Source organism: Salmo salar, chromosome ssa17 (genome assembly GCF_905237065.1).
Source record: "Salmo salar chromosome ssa17, Ssal_v3.1, whole genome shotgun sequence".
NCBI classification, from domain to species: Eukaryota; Metazoa; Chordata; class Actinopteri; order Salmoniformes; family Salmonidae; genus Salmo; species Salmo salar.
The window spans coordinates 2,037,623-2,060,447 of NC_059458.1; the positions used below are offsets into that span (position 1 = coordinate 2,037,623).

The 22,825-nt window shown below is 41.3% G+C and overlaps 1 protein-coding gene across 1 annotated transcript; it reads right to left on the reverse strand.

The window, feature by feature from the left end:
• Positions 1-5,344: 5,344 nt before the first annotated feature.
• LOC123728123 (dynein light chain roadblock-type 2) lies at positions 5,345-8,655 on the reverse strand. The gene is made up of 4 exons (XM_045698713.1): positions 8,514-8,655; positions 6,159-6,234; positions 5,814-5,981; positions 5,345-5,610 (listed from the first exon to the last, which is right to left on the reverse strand). Exons 1-4 carry the CDS (start codon positions 8,514-8,516, stop codon positions 5,567-5,569), a joined length of 291 nt encoding a protein of 96 aa, XP_045554669.1. The 5' UTR covers positions 8,517-8,655; the 3' UTR covers positions 5,345-5,566.
• Positions 8,656-22,825: the final 14,170 nt, after the last annotated feature.

Consider the following 22,825-nt stretch of genomic DNA (forward strand, 5'->3'; position numbering starts at 1 on the left):
GCCAAATCACGCACAGAACGAGCAGTATGGTCATGTCAGGATGAGCCTACAGGAAGGGTACCACATGAGGGAGGAGGATGCCTTCCCTGTAAAGCACAGCATTGAGATTGCCTGCAATGACAACAAGCTCAGTCCGATGATGCTGTGAAATACCACCGCAGACCATGACGGACCCTCCACCTCCAAATCAATCCCGCTCAAGAGTACAGGCCTCGGTGTAACGCTCATTCCTTCGACGATAAACACAAATCTGAACATCATCCCTGGTGAGACAAAACCGCGAATCTTCAGTGAAGGGCACTTTTTGCCATGGACCTGTCTGGTCCAGCGACGGTGGGTTTGTGCCCATAGGCGACGTTGTTGCCGGTGATGTCTGGTGAGAACAGGCTTACAAACCCTCAGTCCAGCCTCTCTCAGCCTATTGCGGACAGTATGAGCGCTGATGGAGGGATTGTGCATTCCTGGTGTAACTCGGGCAATTGTTGTTGCCAACCTGTACCTGTCCCGCAGGTGTGATGTTCGGATGTACCGATTCTGTGCAGGTGTTGTTACACATGGTCTGCCACTGCGAGGACGATCAGCTGTCCGTCCTGTCTCCCTGTAGCGCTGTCTTAAGCGTCTCACAGTACGGACATTGCAATTTATTGCCCTGGCCACATCTGCAGTTCTCATGCCTCCTTGCAGCATGCCTAAGGCACGTTCACGCAGATGATTAGGGACCCTGGGCAACTTTCTTTTGGTGTTTTTCAGAGTCAGTAGAAAGGCCTCTTTAGTGTCCTAAGTTTTCATAACTGTGACCATAATTGCCTACCGTCTGTAAGCTGTTAGTGTCTAAATGACCGTTCCACAGGTGCATGTTCATTAGTTGTTTATGGTTCATTGAACAAGCATGGGAAACAGTGTTTTAACCCTTTACAATGAAGATCTGTGAAGTTATTTGGATTTTTACGAATTATCTTTGAAAGACAGCGTCCTGAAAAGGGACGTTTTTTTGTTGTTGCTGAGTTTAGTATACTAGTGGGGTATTCCAGGAAGCAGGATTATTAAATTACCCAGCTAACATTGATAAAACAGCCACATATGACTTGATTTTCTGGTTGATTAAGAAAGCTACATTTGTATATGGGTTGTTGAGTCAATTACAAGTCTATATTTCTCAAAAAGAGGAACTTATTTCAAGCAATTTTGTTAGCTGGCTAACTCATTTATCCAGCATTCTAGAACAGTTGAATATAAACAAAACATGTCCGATACGGCTGCTCAGTGATAGAGCTGTAAAGTTTGGTCAGAGTTGTCTCCAACCAGGGGCGAAAATCTGATATCAACTTTGGGGGGGACAATTACATGACATTTTCTCAAGAGCAATTCCTGAGGGGGACACCAAAAGTAGTGCTGTAACACATAGCCTACATTGTAATATGGTAAATGTATATTGAGGAACCAAAGAAATAAGGTGTTTGCCGTACTCCTAACTACCGGTACCCAAAACTACACAACTACTCACAACAGCAATACCATTGCCTTTAACAAATCTTAGTTCAGTCACCAGTTTAAGTTGAGAGTGGGGGTATCCATGGCATTTTCCAATTATGTTCCTATTTTACAAGTCAAAAAAATTGAGAACCTTTCATAATGTTGCCACACAAAGACTCAACAAACTTACCTGAGACTCCGTCTCTGCCAGTCTGTCCCTGCATATCTGTCCCCAACTCTGCTGTCTGTGTGCCATCTGTTGCCTGCTCTGCCTAATGACATCATTGTGAAACATTTCCATTAGAATTTCATTTCTTTCTTATGAACATTTTATCAACTAGTCTTTGAGATATTAGGCTACTAGGGTTCTTACTTTGCGTTTTGGTGTACTGAAAAATACTCTGATGTCCGTCTTTTATTTTTCTGCCATTTTTCAACCTGGCTGGCTGGCTACAGACACACAGTGTGTAGGTTATTTACAGTAGGAGATGGGCTTCTATCATCTTATCTTTTATCATTCTATTTGGGCTTCGATCTAAAAGGTAGCTAGCAAATGTGAAACGGATTAAAATGACAAGAGTTGACAGCTGTATGAGTTCACCATTTACACAACATATGCTGCAACCTTTTGTAATTTTAATAGTTTGTTTCATATTGGCTGGCTTCCAACAATAGCTGAATTTGCAAAGCAAGCGAGCACCAATTCCGTTTCAGTGGTGTTTGCTATAATCTTTGCTACCCGGGTTAAATAAAATAAATTAATAAAAGTTCCCTTGCGACAATTTAGCTTTTGCAACGAGACCATTAAATATATTTAAGACAATGGTAGAAGAAGAGCGTAGTTCTGTTCAGTTTGGACTTCAGTTTATCGCTAACCTTATCACAGACAATTCGAGCTTGTACTTTTAAAAATCCACCTTTCCAGAAATAAGTATCTCACTGTTGCCACTTGTTATAGACCCCCTCAGCCCCCAGCTGTGCCCTGGACACCATATGTGAATTGATTGCCCCACATCTATCTTCAGAGTTCGTACTGTTAGGTGACCTAAACTGGGATATGCTTAACACCCCGGGCCGTCCTACAATCTAAGCTAGATGCCCTCAATCTCACACAAATTATCAAGGAACCTACCAGCTACAACCCTAAATCCGTAACCATGGGCACCCTCATAGATATCATCCTGACCAACTTGCCCTCCAAATACACCTCTGCTGTCTTCAACCAGGATCTCAGCAATCACTGCCTCATTGCCTGCGTCTGTAATGGGTCTGCGGTCAAATGACCACCCCTCATCACTGTCAAACGCTCCCTTAAACACTTCAGCGAGCAGGCCTTTCTAATCAACCTCGACCGGGTATCCTGGAAGGATATTGACCTCATCCGTCAGTAGAGGATGCCTGGTTGCTCTTTAAAAGTGCTTTCCTCACCATCTTAAATAAACATGCCCTATTCAAAAAATGTAGAAATAAGAACAGATATAGCCCTTGGTTCACCCCAGACTTGACTGCCCTTGACCAGCACAAAAACATCCTGTGGTGTACTGCATTAGCATCAAATAGCCCCGCGATATGCAACTTTTCAGGGAAGTCAGGAACCAATATACACAGTCAGTTAGGAAAGCTAAGGCTAGCCTTTTCAAACAGAAATTTGCATCCTGTAGCACTAATTCCAAAAAGTTTTGGGACACTGTAAAGTCCATGGAGAATAAGAGCACCTCCTCCCAGCTGCCCACTGTACTGAGGCTAGGAAACACTGTCACCACCGATAAATCTACGATAATCAATTTCAATAAGCATTTTTCAACGGCTGGCCATGCTTTTCACCTGGCTACCCCTACCCCGCTCAACAGCTCTGGACCCCCCGCAAAAACTTGCCCAAGCCCCCCCCCCTTGCTTCTTCTTCACCCAAATCCAGACAGCTGAGGTTCTGAAAGAGCTGCAGAATCTGGATCCCTACAAATCAGCAGGGCTAGACAATCTGGACCCTCTCTTTCTAAAATTGTCTGCCGAAAATGTTGCAAACCCTATTACTAGCCTGTTCAACCTCTCTTTTGTATCGTCTGCGATCCCCAAAGATTGGAAAGCTGCCGCGGTGATCCCCCTCTTCAAAGGGGAAGACACTCTAGACCCAAACTGTTATAGACCTATATCCATCCTTCCCTGTCTTTCTAAAATCTTCGAAAGCCAAGTTAACAAACAGATCACCGACCATTTTGAATCCCACCGTACCTTCTCCACTATGCAATCTGGTTTCCGAGGTGGTCATGGTTGCCCCTCAACCATGCTCAAGGTCCTAAACGATATCATAACCCCTATCGATAAAATATTTTACTGTGCAGCCGTCTTCATCGACCTGGCCAAGGCTTCGACTCTGTCAATCACCGCATTCTTATCGGCAGACTCAATAGCCTTGGTTTCTGAAATGACTGCCTCGCCTGGTTCACCAACTACTTCTCAGACAGAGTTCAGTGTGTCAAATCAGAGGGCCTGTTGTCCAGACCTCTGGTAGTCTCTATGGGGCTGCCACAGGGTGCAATTCTCAGGCCAACTCTTTTCTCTGTATATATCAATGATGTCGCTCTTGCTGCTGGTGATTCTCTGATCCACCTCTACGCAGACGACACCATTCTGTATACATCTGGCCCTTCTTTGGACACTGTTAACAAACCTCCAAACAAGCTTCAATGCCATACAACACTCCTTCCATGGCCTCCAACTGCTTTTAAATGCTAGTAAAACTAAATGTATGCTCTTCAACCAATTGCTGCCCGCACGACTAGCATCACTACTCTGGACGGTTCTGACTTAGAATATGTGGACATCTACAAATACCTAGGTGTCTGGTTAGACTGTAAACTCTCCTTCCAGACTCACATTAAGCATCTCCAATCCAAAATTAAATCTAGAATCGTCTTCCTATTTCGCAACAAAGCCTCCTTCACTCATGCTGCCAAACATACCCTCGTAAAACTGACTATCCTACCGATCCTTGACTTGGCGATGTCATTTACAAAATCGCCTCCAACACTCTACTCGGCAAATTGGATGTAGTCTATCAGCGTGCCATCCGATTTGTCACCAAAGCCCCAGATACTACCCACCACTGCAACCTGTACGCTCTCGTTGGCTGGCCCTCGCTACATATTCGTCGCCAAACCCACTGGCTCCAGGTCATCTATAAGTCTTTGCTAGGTAAAGCCCCACCTTATTTCAGCTTACTGGTCACTATAGCAACACCCACCTGTAGTATGCGCTTCAGCAGGTATATTTCACTGGTGATCCCCAAAGCCAACATCTCCTTTGGCCGCCTTTCCTTCCAGTTCTCTGCTGCCAATGACTGGAACGATTAGCAAAAAAATAAAAAAATAAATAAATAAATTTTTTTAAAAAATCACTGAAGCTGGAGACATATCTCCCTCTCCAACTTTAAGCATCAGCTGTCAGAGCAGCTTACCAATCACTGTACCTGTACACAGCCCATCTGTAAATAGCCCACCCAACTACCTCATCCCCATATTATTTTTTTTGCTCTTTTGCACCCCAGTTCTCTACTTGCACATCTATCACTCCAGTGTTAATGCTAAATTGCAATTATTTCATCTCTATGGCCTATTTATTTCCTTACATTTGCACACACTGTACATAGATTTTTCTATTGTGTTATTGACTGTACGTTTGTTTATCCCATGTGTAACTCTGTGCTGTTGTTTTTGTCGCACTGCTTTGCTTTATCTTGGCCAGGTCGCAGTTGTAAATGAGAACTTGTTCTCAACTGGCCTACCTGGTTAAATAAAGGTGAAATAAAATAAATATTCATATCATACAGGTGTGGACGTCGGGAACAGGGAAAAAAGAACATCCAGACATACAATTGTTATGTCATCCTTGTTTATTGTTTTGAATTGATGACAATAGCTAAGGAAGATAATTAGTATATAGAGTAAGGCATCATATTGCAGAGTTTAAAAAAAGTAGACAAAAAAGAAAATACAAAGAAAGCAAAAAGTGTGGTTCAGCTAAACAAAACATATGTTGTTGAGAAAGACTAGTGTGTGAGGAGCTACAGCCTGACTCTCACAGGAACATCCTGGGGCTATTCACTGGGGTTCTGGATGACTATCAATAGATACTCCTTGTCTGGAAGAGAGAGGAGAAAACAAACTGTAAAACCACTGAATGTGTCTCATTACATTTCACTGAATGTGTTTTATTAACTTTACCTTAAACAATTAATGAAATAGTTAATAAATGAACCGCACAATATCGATATGTCAGATATATTGATGTTCACATGGGTCTGGGCCTCCCTCGAGAACCTGAACCACCTCTGCTTCACTCACCAGGTGCCACCATGATCTCATGCTTCTTGGAGCGGATGCGGAGGAAGGTCAGGTCGTTCTGAGGGTCGAGGTCTCGGACTGTGCTCCTGGCTTTCATAGTGAGCTGGTGCAGCAGACCAGCATACTGCACCGTAGTGGAGTTGTCTAAGGTAGTTCTGATTGGGATACCTGAGAAAGACCAACACATCGGATCAACTTTAGTAGAGGTGATGAGAGTAGCACTGATTAGTTAGCCTGCTAGATACATTCAAATGGTATGTCTAAAGTGTAAAATTGTCTCCACATATTTGTGGCTATAGGTACAGCTCCTATAAGAGAATGTAGGCATGGGATTGTATTGCTTACCCTCGGCATTAACAACTATTGTTCCAATTACACCTTTGTGAGTTTGAATTCTCTTTAGTGTCTCCTCAACTTCTGCCTGTTTAGGGGAGAAAATAAAACGGCACTAAATCTTTATGCTATAGCAAGCAGCTTTAGCACACTCATCTGACCAAGACCCTCAAGACAGTCAACATAATGTTACCGCATTCATAGAAGCTAACCACTTTAGCGACTATTGATGATAGTATCTTCTGACTGGGGAAGTTTTGTTAAGAGCCTTGAAGCTTGCTCTAAACATTAACACGCATCGCTTGCGGTATGTTTTTGGAAATATAAGCAATATATCTTCAGAAATAAATAATTTACTAAAAACTAAAGCTTAAATTACTACACACGTTTATAGGGTCAGTGTTCCCACATGGCCATATCCACATGTAACATCGCTGGTTTATGGAAAACAGACGGAAGACGTAGTCGGCCAACTGTGATAATTGGCTACTGTATCTAGCGTGCTCCGAACACGTGTGTAAGTGTAGTTCGTCAACTGGAGGCACACAAATTGTGGATCTGTGCAAAACTGCTACAAAACTGCCCAAGAACACTAAGGTAACCTGTCTAAATGACTACCGACCCGTAGCACAACTCTGTAGCCATGAAGTGCTTTGAAAGGCTGGTCATGGCTCACATCAACCCAGAAACCCTAGACCCACTCAAATTTGTATACCGCCCCAACAGATCCACAGATGATGCAATCTCTATTGCACTCAACACTGCCCTTTCCCACCTGGACAAAATAAACACCTATGTGAGAATACTATTCATTGACTACAGCTCATCGTTCCAACACCATAGTGCCCTCAAAGCTCACCACTAAGCTAAGGACCCTGGCACTAAACACCTCCCTCTGCAACTTGATTCTGGACTTCCTGACAGACCTTCCCCAGGTGGTAAGGGTAGGTAACACATCTGCCACACTGATCATCAACACGGGGCCCCTCAGGGGTGCGAGCTCAGTCCCCTCCTGTACTTCCTGTTCACTCATGACTGCATTGCCAGGCACGACGCCAACACCATCATCAAGTTTGCTTTTGACACAAGTGGTAGGCCTGATCACCAACAACGATGAGACAGCCTATAAGGAGGAGTTCAGATACCTGGTCGTGTGGTGCCAGGATAACAACCTCTCCCTCAACGTGATCAAGACAAAGGAGATGATTGTGGACTACTGGAAAAGGAGGACAGAGCACGCCCCCATTCTCATCGACAGGGCTGTAGTGGAGCAGGTTGAGAACTTCAAGTTCCTTGGTGTCCACATCAACAAACTATCATGGTCCAAACACACTACGACAGTCGTGAAGAAGGCACGACAAAGCCTATTCCCCCTCAGGAGACTGAAAAGACTTGGCATGGGTCCTCAGATCCTCAAAAGCTACAGAGGGTAGTGCGTACAGCCCAGTACATCCGCTGGGGCCAAGCCTCCCGCCATCCAGGACCTCTATACCAGGCAGTGTCAGAGGAAGGCCCTAAAAATTGTCAAAGACTCCAGCCACCCTAGTCATAGACTGTTCTCTCTGTTACCGCACGGCAAGTGGTACCGGAGCGCCAAGTCTAGGTCCAAAAGGCTTCTTAACAGCTTCTACCCCCAAGCCACAAGACTTCTGAACACCTAATCAAAGGGCTACCCAGACCGCTCTTTTACACTGCTGCTACTCTCTGTTTATCTATGCATAGTCACTTTAACTCTACATATTACCTCAATTACCCCGACTAACCGGTGCCCTGCACATTGACTCTGTACCGGTACCCCTGTATATAGCCTCATTCTTATTTTACTGTTTAATTATTTGTTACTTTAATTTATTTATTTTACTTACTTATCTACATTTTACTTAACACGTTTTTTTTTTTTACTTCTTAAAGCATTGTTAAAGGGCTTGTAAGTAAGCATTTCACTGTAAGGTTTACACCTGTTATAATCGGCGCATGTGACAAATAAAATTTGATTTTAATTGTAGCTATGATTTTTATTTGAAAGACTCTTCCTGATATAAAAGATAAGGGAGATATCAGCGTATGCTTCGAAAACAGGTTTGAAATCGATGATTGCCTTTCCTAAACATTAAAACACAGCGTCGGAATTGTGGTTCACATGGAGTTAAATGCGGGCGAATGTAACCGCTGAAACCCCTTTAGGAAGGGTTATCGAGAGCTAGCGTAACGTTACCTAGCAAGCTTACGTAAAGTGCGATGGGTTGATAATGGATATTTGCTGTCGTTTCCGTCACGTATCTAACCCTTTACATAACTATTATTAAACTAGTTACATGAGGCAAAACATGTCATGTTAATAAAAATATTCATAAAAAAATGTTGTACCATATTTGAAGGTGCTGTCAATGTTGTTGTTGTAGTCTAGCAAGTAGGTTCCTTTCTTCACTCCAGTCGCGTTCTGTTCTTTCTTCCTCAGTGATACCGCTGTGAAGCAGGCAAGAATACCTAAGTACTTCTGGGTCACGGACTTTTGGAATCCTTCAGAATAAGAGTTCCGTCCTGTTTACTTTGTAAGTGAAGAATTTGGGCGAATGTGAAGGAAAATGTGCACAATTATCGATATATTATTCATTGAAAAACTAATTAAACGTATTTCTATTAAATATTATGTGATTTATTTGTTGATTTTTTTATTTATTTCAAACCTAAATGGTCAACAATGTTTTTGTGTGTGTACGCCACAGGATGTTGGTGGCATCTTAATTGGGGAGGACGGGCACGTGGTAATGGCTGGAGTGGAATAGGTGGAAAGGTATCAACAACATCAAACACATGGTTTCCATTCCATTCGCGCCGTTCTAGGCATTATTATGAGCAGTCCTCCCCTCAGCAGCCTCCTTTAGTGTACGCCTATCATTTATTGCACCATACATGTGTCTCAGTATTCTACTCAGAAGCACTTCTAGTTTCCACATCCACAGATTTTACATCCCAATGAGTGTCGCTGCTCATTCTGCGGCCCTTAAAGTGTGGCATATCAGCTTAAATCCAATCTGTTTTTTATATTGGACATATTGCATATTGCACTGTACACAATTTTCTGTATGTTGTGTCGCAGTTAAAGGGGGGGCGCTTCTAGTTTCCAAATCCACAGAGTATACATTCCGAAGAGCATTGCTGCTCATTCTACAAACAAACAATTGGTTTATTCAAAAAGTCAAGAGAGACGCAATTTGGTAAAAAGCATGATTTATTCATAACAAATATCATGATGAAGTTAATTAATTAAGTACTTTTCGTTAAATTGATCATTAACAGTAACACAGAAGTTTCAAATTATATGCAAGATTCTCTTCATCTCATCAGCAGAGTCAGCACTGGGCACAAACTGGTTGAATCAACATTGTTTCCACTTCATTTTTGGAAAATATCTATGTGACGATTGGGGTGATACCACCCTATAAGATACTAGGATACTGCCTAAAAGTATATATTTTATTTGTCTAGCCAAAACACCTGATGCACATTTTGGCACGTAAGACTGGCTGATTTAAATGTGTAAAGTCTGCAGCCTTCTCATTATTAGGATAAATTAGATCATTTACAGGTATGTCAGTCAGTTAACACTCCATCTACTGATCACATTGTTTATCTTAAGTAATTAGCTTCTCACCTAATCACCTGCTAATAGTCATAATTTGTCACCTTCATTATCAAATCAAATCAAATTTGATTGGTCACAAACACATGGTTAGCAGATGTTAATGTGACTGTAGCGAAATGCTTGTGCTTCTAGTTCCGACAGTGCAGTAGTATGTAACAAGTAGTCTAACAATTCCACAACTACCTAATACACATGAATCAAAAGGGCTGGAATAAGAATATGTACATATATGGATTGGAAATGACCGAGCGGCATAGGCAAGATGGAATAGATGGTAAAAAACAGAGTATATACATTTTAGTAGACGCTCTTATCCAGAGCGACTTACAGTAGTGAATGCATACATTTCATTTAAAAAAACCCACAACCCTGGCGTTGCACACACCATGCTGGCGTTGCAAACACCATGCTCTACCAACTGAGCCACAGGAAAGACATATGAGATGAGTAATGTAAGATATGTAAACATTATTCAAGTGGCATTATTAAAGTGACTAGTGATCAATTTATTAAAGTGGCCAATGATTTCGAGTCTGTATGTAGGAAGCAGCCTCTCTGTGTTAGTGATGGCTGTTTAACAGTCTGATGGCCTTGAGATAGAAGCTGTTTTTCATTATTGGGCAAACCAAGAGTGCAAGTCTGGTATGGAATGGCGTTTTATTTCACACTGGAAGCAAACAAAGAGTAAACTAAAATAGATAATTTATTGTTTTGTAATTAACATATAGTCCTCAATTATTCAGTCAGCAGAGAGTTAAGGCAACAGTACAAAAGGGCAGACTGGATCCTGATTTTATGAACACAAACAATGGATAGTTTTTTCTGTATAGGGCTATATTTATGTATGGAAAGGGAAAGGAGAATACCTCGTCAGTTGTACAACTGAATGCCTTCAACTGAAATGTGTCTACTGCATTTAACCCAACCCCTCTGAATCAGAGAGGTGCGGGGGGCTGCCATAATCAACATCCAAGTCTGCGGCGCCTGGGGAACAGTGGGTTAACTTCCTTGCTCAGGGGCAGAACGACAGATTTTTACTGGCCCAACGCTCTAACCACTAGGCTACCTGCCGCGTGTAACTTGTATGGTCTAATATGCATGTCCAATATGAAAAACGGATTGCATTTAAGACAGTCACGGCGCAGTTTCGTGGGGACCCCCAGCAAGGTCCAAGCAAGGCCAGAGAGAAATTTTTTTGTTTTATAGCTAATCTCATGCTATTTTACACATTTTGCGATGAGGTTGAGAGAAAGAGATGCTGTTTTAGAGCTCATGGATTCTTCAAAGATTGGACAATGTAAACTTTTGCTCCACAATATTTGCCTTAATATGAAAAAAATGTGAAATATATATTTTGATAGACCAAAGTATCAGCTATCACACCATGTAACCGAACAACCAATTTTGTATGTGTATTTTTTTATAAAATGCAACTAAATGGATTTTTGTCAACTCCGTCAGACACCAGAAAAGGCATTTAATTTTTACTATTATTGTCCAGCAAGTGTTTAAAGGCCTTGATTGTTCAATTCTAACATTGATTATTCAAATATGTAATACAAATCTTGAAACTTCCTTTTGTTTTGTTTTATAGCACTATTAAATGTTCCAGGGCTAATTTCGTTAGCATTTTGGTATGCTTTTTCGAGATTTAGAACATAAAATTACTAAGCAAACATTATGCCTTAGGCCTAGCACAGAAAATACTTCAATTGTTTAAGCACATGTTGCGGAACAGTGATGACAATATATTTTTGGGAATAATGGGGTTAGCCATCACTGACAGAGTTGACAACAGATACTCAAAACAGATAGATTTTTGCCTCTAAAAATAAAAGTTCAATACAAACATTTGTAAAATATGGGAAATGATTAATTTGAAAATCCCCAATAAAACCATAACCATTCAATCAGCTCTTTCAGCACTCTGACGGAGTTGACGTTAGACAACAATATGTCAGAGTTGATGTTTTACGCCGTTTAGACATTTTTTATTTTTCTTATTCATTCAGGTGACATACAGTACACAGTAGCAATCTAGCTTTTCCTCAGTTGCTTTGTGACTCTAAAACCTAATTAAATGTAATATATTTTAACCAAAATTCATATTCTATTTTAATCTATCAGGCAGATGGAGTTTAGAGTCCATGGTTGTGACTTGTGAACATGATTATTCCAACATTGTTTGTTTAAATCTATCAAAGTAGAGAACTTTACAGACAATGGGTGGTCTTGTTGCACTATATGTAATAAGGGATCCTTATTAAACCTGTTGGGGCTCGGGGGCAGTATTGAGACATTTTGAAAAAAATATGTGCCCATTTTTAACTGCCTCCTACACCAACTCAGAAGCTAGGATATGCATATTATTAACACATTCGGATAGAAAACACTCTGAATTTTCTAAAACAGTTTGAATGGTGTCTGTAAGTATAACAAAACTCATATTGCAGGCAAAAACCTGTGAAAAATAGATCACAAAAAAAGTGAATTTTGTGACTGTACTATTTAGTGTCATTGTTTTATAGATACCATAGTGAGAAAGGATTCATTTCGCAACACCTACGGCTTCCACTAGATGTCAACGATCTTTATAAAGTTGTTTGAAGCGTCTATGATAAACAGAGAGCAAATTAGAATCCAAGGAAGTTGTCATGTCATCACTTCATTTTTTGCGCCTGCGCATAAATCTGAGAGACGTGAGTTTGTCATCATTTTTTATCTAGACATAGGATAGGTTGTGTGAAAATATTACTGATGTTTAACGTTAAAAATGGACCAAAAGATTAATGCTAAACAACATTTGACATGTTTGAACGAACATAAATAGATTATTTACTAGGTTTTTTTTAGCTTTTCGGGCGTGATTTTACCAGCCCCACACCACGTTTTGTGGGAGCATAATGAACGCTAAGTACTTGGTGTTATTTGGACATAAATTATGAACTTTGTCAAAAGAAACCACATTTGTTCCGGACCTGGAATGCCTTCCGGACCTGGGATCCTGCCTTCTGATGGAGATAATCAAAGGTAAGGGGGTATTTACAATGTTATTATCGATTTTAGATGATGCTAACTGTATAGCATAGCCTGTTGTTCTTAGCATAGCACCCCGTTGATTGCAAAATGTGATTTCCCAGTAAAGTTATTTTGAGATCTGGCCATTCGGTAGCAATTACGAGATGATAATATATTATTCTTTGAATGACAATATTATAATTTACCAATGTTTTCGAATAGTAATTTTGTTATGTTCACCGGAAGCATTTCAGAGAAGAAAAAATCTGAATTTCACGCTACTGTAAAATGCTGTTTTTGGATATAAATATGAACTTGATGGAACAAAAAATGCATGTATTGTATAACATAATGTCCTAGGAGTGTCATCTGATGGAGATTGACAAAAGTTAGTGCATAATTCAAGCTGGTTTCTGCTTTTGGTGATGCCTGACCTTGAATTGAAAATGGATGTTTGTACTTTTGTGGCTATGTACTGTCCTAACATAATCTAACTTTATGCTTTTGCCGTAAAGCCTCTTTGAAAATCGAACAATGTGGTTAGATTAAGGAGATGTTTATCATTTAAATTGTGTAAAATAGTTGATTGTTTGAGAAATTGAAATTATTAGATTTTTGATGTTTTGAATTTCCAGCCTTGTTAGCAATCCCGGCTCGGGGTTCATTGCTAACCTGTAGCCCCAACAGGTTAAATGTGTCCACTTTATTAACATAAAAGGTCTTAACAGCCCGATTAAAAGGAAAAGAGTCTATACATACCTTAAGAAATTAAAGGCTGACATTGTGTTTTTACAAGAAACACATCTTACAGCAAGTGAACACAAGAAATTGAAGAGGGAGTGGGTAGGACAAGTTTTCGCGTCCTCTTTTACCTCCAAAGCAAGAGGAACTGCAATTTAGATAAGTAGACACATCCCCTTCTGCCAACAACACTATCTCTGATCCCTCGGGCAGGTTTGTTTTGGTGCAGGGCCATATGTTTTCAGAGTCTTGGACCCTATTGAATATTTATGCTCCTAACCATATGTTTATACAGAATGTCTTCCTTCAGGTCGCACAAGCACCACCAGGATGGCTACTGGTTGGAGGAGATTTTAATTTTTGTTTAGATACAGTTCTTGATAGGTCCTCTGATAAACCCTCACTTCTTACCAAAGCTGCCAAGCTCACCACGTCATTCATGAAAGATCTCAATTTAAGATCTCAATTTTAATTTAGACATCTGGAGACATTTGCACCCACAGGATAGGGACTACTCTTTTTATTCACACCCACACAAGACACACACACACATAGATAACTTTTACTATCGACCCAACTGTTTCATAGAGTGTTAGATATTGAGTATCTCCCCAGATTGCTTAGTGACCATTCTCATCTGGTATTATCAATCTCCATTCCTACCAAGGTAAATGGAGCATATAGATGGAGACTAAATTCTACACTCCTAAAGCAACCTGAATTTTGTGCATTCATCAAAGAGCAGATCAATATTTTTACTTTGACAAACAAACCCTCCGCTCCTGACAGTTTCATTCTTTGGGACACATTGAAAGCCTATCTGAGGGGACAGATCATTTCCTATAATAAAGGGTTGAAGAGAAAACACGGTGCGGAACTGAATGTCCTTGAATCTGAAATCTCCGAGCTAGAGAAAACCTACCAAAGAGGCCCGACTAAAGATCTATACAGGCTTTTGGTAAATAAAAAACTGAAATATAATATTCTGAACACATATCAAGCTGAGAGGGCCATCACGAAATCAAAACAGTGTTATTACGAGCTTGGAGAGAAAGCTCACAAAGTATTGGCATGGCAACTGAAAGCAGAGGATAGTAAGAGGACAATTAATGCTATAGAAACTCTTACTAATGAGATATCTTTCGACCCTACTGAAATGAATTATACTTTTAAGAAATACTATGAAGACCTCTACACTTCCCAATCAAGCGATGATCTATCAGGAGATCAACTCCTTTCTCTCCTCTCTCAACCTCCCATGCCTGTCAGAGGAAGACAGAGAGCGCCTGAGTGAACAGTTCTCAGTTCCTGAATTGTTGGAGGCCATTAAATCCTTACCTTCTAATAAATCTCCTGGGGAGGATGGCTTCCCTCCAGAGTTCTATAAAGAATTTAGGGAGCTGTTGGTCCCCTACCTCATGGAGGTACTTAAAAAAGCCGGGGAAGACAACTGCTTTCCAGAGTCTTTCTCTCAAGCAGTGATTACTGTAATCCACAAGAAAGGGAACAACCCGCTAAAGTGCGCCTCCTATATACCAATCTCTCTCCTTAACACAGATTGAAAACTGGTCACCAAGAGGCTATCTAAGAGTCTGGAGTCATGTCTTCCCCTGTTGGTCAACCCAGATCAGACTGGCTTCAAAATTAATAGATTGACCTCCAATAATCTCAGGTTCTTCACCTTGCTAACAAAAACAAAATACCTAGTGTCGCAGTCTCCCTCGACGCTGAAAAGGCCTTTGATAGGGTTGAATGGCCATACCTCTTTCGCGTCTTGGAAAAGTTTGTTTTAGGTACCGTGTTTGTAAATTTGATAAAATCACTCTACAAATCTCCTAAAGCTAGGATTGCTACCAATGGGATTACTTCCTCCTCTTTCCCTCTCTATAGGGGGAACAGACAAGGTTGCCCAATTAGCCCCCACCTCTTCGCCCTCGCCATCGAACCATTGGCTGAGGCTATTAGAACGTGCCCTGACATACATGGCTTTGAGGTGGGCCCCCATACCCATAAGTTATCACTCTTTGCGGACAACCTTATCTTATTTCTAACAAACCCAGAACACTCCCTCTCTCACTTGTAGATCCTACTACAGTATTATAGTTCTTTCTCTGTATATAAGGTCAATTTTGATAAAAGCGAAATCTTACCGTTGTCTGTCTTTGACCATCATACCATCAAGCACAAGTTTCCTTTTAGATGGTCGCCTGTGGGCTTCACATATTTGGGCATAATGGTGGATGCTGACCTGAACAATCTCTATAAACTCAATCTTGTCAGGAATCCCGCTTCCTGAGTCTGTTTTCTGCCTGAGCTGACTGTTTTTTGTTTTGGAGTCTTTTGTCTGAGGTTCCTGAACGCACCCTGTCTGGTTGCCAGGCGACGAAGCTAGGCGGGAGAACTTTTGATTACCCGCACCTGCATCTCATCAACCATCTGCACACCTGGTCCTGATCATCACCTCTTCATAAGCCCTGACCTGACATCCATTCCCTGCTGGATCGTTAGCAACGAACAGTATGTTGTGCCAGCGTATCAGCCTCATGTTTCCTGAGTTTGTTTTGTTATTCTGTACTTGTTGCCGGTTACTCACTCCCGTTTTACTCTGTCTACAGTCATTCTCCCGGAACATTCAACTGCCTTGCCTGGCCGTCGGTGGATACAGTGACTTCATTGGATCAACCCATTCACTCTCATCAACTCACCTCCGCTGCTGTTCCGTCTCCTGGATTATTCAATTTACACAAGACTACCAATAAATACTCACCTTCATTTTACTCACCTTGTCCTGGTCTGCTTCTGGGTTCTGTCTTAGAGAATCGTGACAAATCTGCCCAGTTTGTTGCAAAAAGTGGAGGGTGACCTTTGTAAATGGATGGACTTGCCTCTCACTCCACTGGGTAGAATCAATGTAATTAAAATGAATGTCCTGCCCAGATTTCTATATTTGTTTCAATCTCTCCCTATCCCTGTGCCCGCAGCATTCTTTTCCTCTCTCGACAAGCTGACCAGACGGTTTATCTGGCATGGCAAAACCCCTAGGGTTGGCCTGGATAAACTGACCCTTGATTACGGTCATGGGGGCTTAAACCTCCCCAATTTTAGAATGTACTACTGGGCTGCACAGTCTAGGTTTCTGGCTCAGAGGTTTGACAATGGTCCCTCTCCCTCATGGTTGAACATTGAAAAGCTTGAGGTAAATGATGACACTGGGGCAGAATTGTTTTACAAATGGGACAGAAAATCTATAAAAACCATCACAGACAACCCTTATACATTCTGTCCTGGCATGGTGCAAACTGCATGAGCTGTTCAGACAAGAGGGATTTCTTTCCCCTAAAACCCCTTTATGGAACAATAGATTGATCCCTATGTTTTCCAGAATAGTAACTTTAGACCATGGTCTGACAAGGGGATCACTCTTCTGGAACACTGTTATGAGGGGAGTTCTTATGTCTTTTGATCAGCTGAAACAGAAATACCACTTGTCTAACAGGGACTTCTTTAGCTACCTACAACTATGAAACTTTATTAGGGTGACTCTAAAGGGACAATGGAACCTACCTAAGATGTCACCTATCGAACAACTCTGCCACGCAGACCAACCACTGTTCAAGACCATTTCCCATGTTTACGATGCTCTTTTGTCAGGACTAACACTGCCTGAGCTAGATAAACCCCGACTTAGATGGGAAAAGATCTGGGTATTGATCTTGATGAGGGTCTATGGAGTGACCTATGCAGGGATGGTGTTACATCCACATTGAACTCCAGATACAGACTGATCCAGTTTAATTTCCTCCATCATCTCTATATCACCCCATCTAGACTGCACAAGTTCAACCCTGATATCTCCTCTCTATGTTTTAGATGTGGCTCAGATGAAGGAACATTCCTCCATTCCACTTGGCAGTGTTCAAAACTACATGGTTTCTGGCAGGGGGTATGCGATACCATATCCTCAATTCACGGGGTTGCATTCCCTTGAGACCTGGAGGTCTGTCTACTGGGTAACTTTACTAACACCAATCTTAGGCAAAGCCATACTATAAAGCTAACAGAAATATTGCTAGCGATTGCCAAGAAATGTGTTGCCTTGAAATGGAAATCAGATTCCTCCCTGCCAGTTGCAATGTGGCTATCGGAAGTTAATAGTTGTATCCCACTGGAGAAAATCACTTACTGCTTGAGGAATAAGTTAAAGACATTTTACAGAATTTGGAAACCTTTTATTGACTATATGGAGAATCTCTCCCCACATCACATTGATTGAATCTCTAGATAATAATTATAAATATATATACAAACATACAATAAATAAGTCATAATAAAGAGTAAAATAAAAAATAATAATAATGAGACATTGGACCTGCCGTAAGCTACATATTATATATTACGTGTGAAACATTATATAAGGATTTTTATTTTTTTGTTACGCTCGTCTGTTACTGTCACTTTGTCAATTGTTGTCTAATATCTTTTCACTTTTGTTTTGAATGTTCTTAATTGGAAAATGCAAAAATAAAATATTTTTAAAAAAGAAACAAAAAAAAACAGGTGGGGCTGTCGCCACTGCCCTATGGTATAGCTCAGGGTTCCCAAACAATTTCTATTGGCACAAGCACTGTTCACACCCCTCTTGTTTTTTAGCCAATCGATGTTGTTGTAATGTTTGATCTACTCAAATCACGGCCTGACCGCTCATTAGGCAGAATTAGGCAGCCACCTTTAGCGGGAGATTGATGACATGAAACCTCACATAATTCTGCCCAAAAACAGTAACAATTTCTCTCAACCAGTGGCATATGGGCTTTTTAGGTGAGCACTGATGCCACACTGTGATAAGCAGTGCCCACTTTGTCAAAGGCAGGGGTGTAAAATATTTTGCTTGTCCATTTCCAGCCCACCTCTCCAGGGTGCTGTTGGAGAGAGTTATTGCTGTGGTGCTCTAACATAAATCATGTAGCAGATATAGGATATGGTCGAAAGAGTATGTGGAATTTTATGTAGCCTACAGGCTGGAGATAAAATGTATGACAATGTAATGAGATGGACACTTTTTATATCATGCAGGTTTCTCCGATCAAATAGCTTAACCTAAATGGCACCCAATCAAATAAAATATTTGCTGTCATGTTGACAAACATATCCTAAAAACAGGACAGGTCCAAGTAAAATGGACAATAAGGAATTGGACAATCACAAATGTTGTCCAGGAGTTTCATCTGGGTGTCATGATCAGTGGTTTTAAGTTTGTATCTGTCCATTTTTGACAAGCTGATCATAGCGAAAAAGAAAATACACTATATATACAAAAGTATATGGACACCCCTTCAAATTAATGTATTCTGCTATCTCAGCCACACACCTTGCTGACAGGTGTATAAAATCGTGCACACAGCCATGTAATCTTCATAGACAAACATTGGCAGTAGAATGGCCTTACTGAAGATCTCAGTGACTTTCAATGTGGCACCGTCATATGATGCCACCTTTCCAACAAGTCAGTTTGTCAAATTTCTGACCAGCTGCGAAGTGTTAGGCTACACAAGCTCATCGAACGGGACCACCGAGTGCTGAATTGCGTAGCGCGTAAAAATAGTCTATCCTCGGCTGCAACACTCACTACCGAGTTCCAAACTGCCTCTGGAAGCAACTTCAGCACAAGAACTGTTCGTCGGGAGCTTCATGAAATGGGTTTCCATGGCCGAGCAGCCGCACAAAAGCCTAAGATCACCATGCGCAATGCCAAGTGTCGGCTGGAGTGGTGTAAAGCTCACCGCCATTGGACTCTGAAGCAGTGGAAACGCCTTCTCTGGAGTGATGAATCACGCTTCACCATCTAGCAGTCCAATGGACAAATCTGGGCTTGGCGGATGCCAGGAGAATGCTACCTGCCCGAATGCATAGTGCCAACTGTAAAGTTTGGTGGAGGAGGAATAATGGTCTGGGGCTGTTTTTAATGGTTTGGGCTAGGCCCCTTAATTCCAGCGAAGGAAAATCTTAATGCTACAGCATACAACGACATTCTAGACAATTCCGCATCCAACTTTGAAGCAACAGTTTGGGGAAGGCCCTTTCCTATTTCAGCATGACAATGCCCCGTGCACAAAATGAGGTCCATACAGAAATGGTTTGTCGAGATCAGTGTGGATAAACTTGACTGGTCTGCCCGGAGCCCTGACCTCAACCCCATCGAACACCTTTGGGATGATTGGAACGCCGACAGCGAGCCAGGCTTAATCGCCCAACATCAGTGCCCGACCTCTCTAATGCTCTTGTGGCTGAATGGAAGCAAGTCCCCACAGCAATGTTCCAACATCTAGTGAAAAGCCTTCCCAGAAGAGTGGAGGCTGTTATTGCAGCAAAGGGGGGACCAACTCTATATTAATGCCCATGATTTTGGAATGAGATGGTCGATGAGCAGGTGTCCAGATACTTTTGGTTAGCTGATATTCAGAGCTTAAATAGCCAAGTTGATTAGTCACAGGAATCAGGACTAATAAAGCCAATGCAATGGACTGTTTTACAAATGGTGGACCTACAACACGGATGAGCATTTATAAAATTCCATTGCAGGCAGACATGGTAGGCTACACATCAGTAAGCACGAGCCAATGTCTTTTGGACAGCTTTTTTTGGTCCTGTCTGGACCGGACATCTTTTTTGTTGTTGGTGTTTTACAAACGATAGGCTTACCACATAAATAGGCATCCGTACAATTTAATTCCAGACAACACTGTAGGCTGCTCAGTAAGCACGGACTGACTCCGAAGCCTTTTGGATTTCTTTTTTGGTGCAGTCTGGACCAGCCTTAAATTCCACATCCACTGACATTGGTTTTTGATCCGGTCTAGACCAAATCTGAACCAATCATATACGTCTATGTTTGGTTCATATTTGGTGCGACGCAGACCGGCTTTGATTTCAATGTCCACGGACATTGATTGTTGGTCCGATCCGGACCAAATCTGAACCAATCATTGCCATTTTTTGGTCTCACCTAGCTAAAAACCATTAGCTGACATTGGCTAGTTGATCTGGACATTTATGACAAGTTATAAATAGCTCTCTAAGGAATGCAATGACTGACATGACAAGAGGAACTGATGATGCACTACCCAATTTAGAAATTGCACCTTGTGGATTCTACTTTTACAACTTCAAGAGTAAGTTCAAAGCCGGACTGAGTTCCTTTGAAATTGTGATGATTTGCTTCAGACAAGCGCATTTCCAGGCATAGAGCTGACATGGAAGTAAATAATATTGAAAGTATTTTGAAAATTCCCAAAACAAATCTTTTCCTTATAAAATTCCCCTAGATGTACATATTAAACATTTTAAAAAACTTTCCCAACAAGGATTGTCCTGACTTTGGAGAATCCCATATGAACACGTCATAATACTTGTGGGCTGTGTGCTACACCAGTGATTTAAGCTGATAAGCCACTCTTTAATGGCTGCAGAATGAGCAGCCAGGCTCCCTGGGTTGTAAACTCTCTGGATTTGGAAACTAGAGGTGCTCATAAGTAGAATGGACCCCCCTTTTTACTGCGACACAATGTACTGTACAGGAAATTGTGTACGGTGCAAAAATAATTATACAAATAATAATAATTTGATGTTTTATTGCCACATACACAGGATAGGGTCAGACATATACTGTATATGTCCAATATGAAAAACCTACTGAACATTGTGCAATATGAATGGGCTAATAAAAATTGGATTTAAAAGTGTTTTCTAAACATTTGGTATGATTAATATTGTTATTACTATTATTATTAATAGTAGCATTATAAATAATGTTTTGTTATTTGTATTACTGTTGTTACCATAATAACTATCTAGTAATCATTACTTTTAATGCTGTTAACAATAATGTCAATGCTATAATATTATTTGTGCTATAAAGGAGATTACATTTTTCCTTTTTTCCTGTTGTTAAACAAAATGGCAGTATAGCTTATGATTCGGCAGCCCGACCTCATTGGAAAGGCTAGATGTCAAACAGGGGCAAGGTGCAGAATATGTAGTGGGGCACTTCGGACCTCCCCAGTGGCTGCGCTACAGGTGTAGATGGGGGATATGCAGATTAGGAGACAGCAGCTGGCAAATCATTATTGGGTCAACCTACAGGGACATGGGGTGTCTCATCCTGCGAAAGGGATTTTACAGGCATGCTGGGAACATGAGCAAAGACAACACAAGCTTTGGGTGGGTGGGTAATACCCAAGCGAATGAGATGGGACTGTATGGAAGGGAGTTTAGTCCAACGGTAGCTATTCCCACCTCCAGTAGTTGATCTAGAAGTGTTGGAGAGACTACAGAAAGACAGGGAGAGTGTTGATCCATCTGATTTGTTTAAGAGACGTCTGGATACTGCGTATCAGGATTTTGTGGCCATTTACACAGATGATTCAAAAGATCCAAGGACATGACGTACTGGGTCAGCATTTGTAGTGTAGGAATGTGGGGTGGCAGTCAGGAAACGTATTACAGATCATATGGCTGTATATACAGGGGAGATGATGGCCATACTGTTGGCCTTGCAGTGGGTGGAGGAAGTCTAGCCAGACAGAGTAGTTATTTGCTCTGATTCATGTGCAGTGTTGATGAGTCTCCAGTCCTTCAGGTCACGTAGCAGACAAAACCTGCTTTATGAGGTGCTACAAACCCATGGCAGGATTAGACAGATGAGTATACAGATAAGATTTACTTGGGGTCCCAAGTAAATGGAGGGGAACGATGCAGTTGATGTACTGGCTAAACAAGAACTTAGTAGTGGGGATGTTAATGTTGTAGTTTCAATGAGCAAGGCAGAGGCAAAAGGCCTGATATGGACAGTGATGATGCAGAGATGGCAGGAGCAGTGGAATAGAGATACTAAGGGCAGGCATTTAGTTCAATTACAGAGGAAAGTCAGGGAGGGGAGGACAACAGGAAGGGACAGAAAAGAGGAGGCTATTTTTACAAGATTAAGGGTGGGACACAGCCTGTTGAATAAGACCTTAAATGTGACAGGAAAGCATCCAACAGGAAAGTGTGATTATTGCAAGGAAACAGACACCGTGGAGCATGTATTACTACCGTGTGGACAGTATCAGAGGGGAAGTGAGAGGCTGAGATCTAGTATGAGGGAGAAGGGGATACAGAAAATTAGTTTAAATAGTATATTGAGTAGAACGTCATTAGTTATAGTCTCAAATATTTTGTTATTTTTTTTAAGAGCAACGAGACTGGCAGGTAGGATTTTGTTTCTACCCGTCTCTTG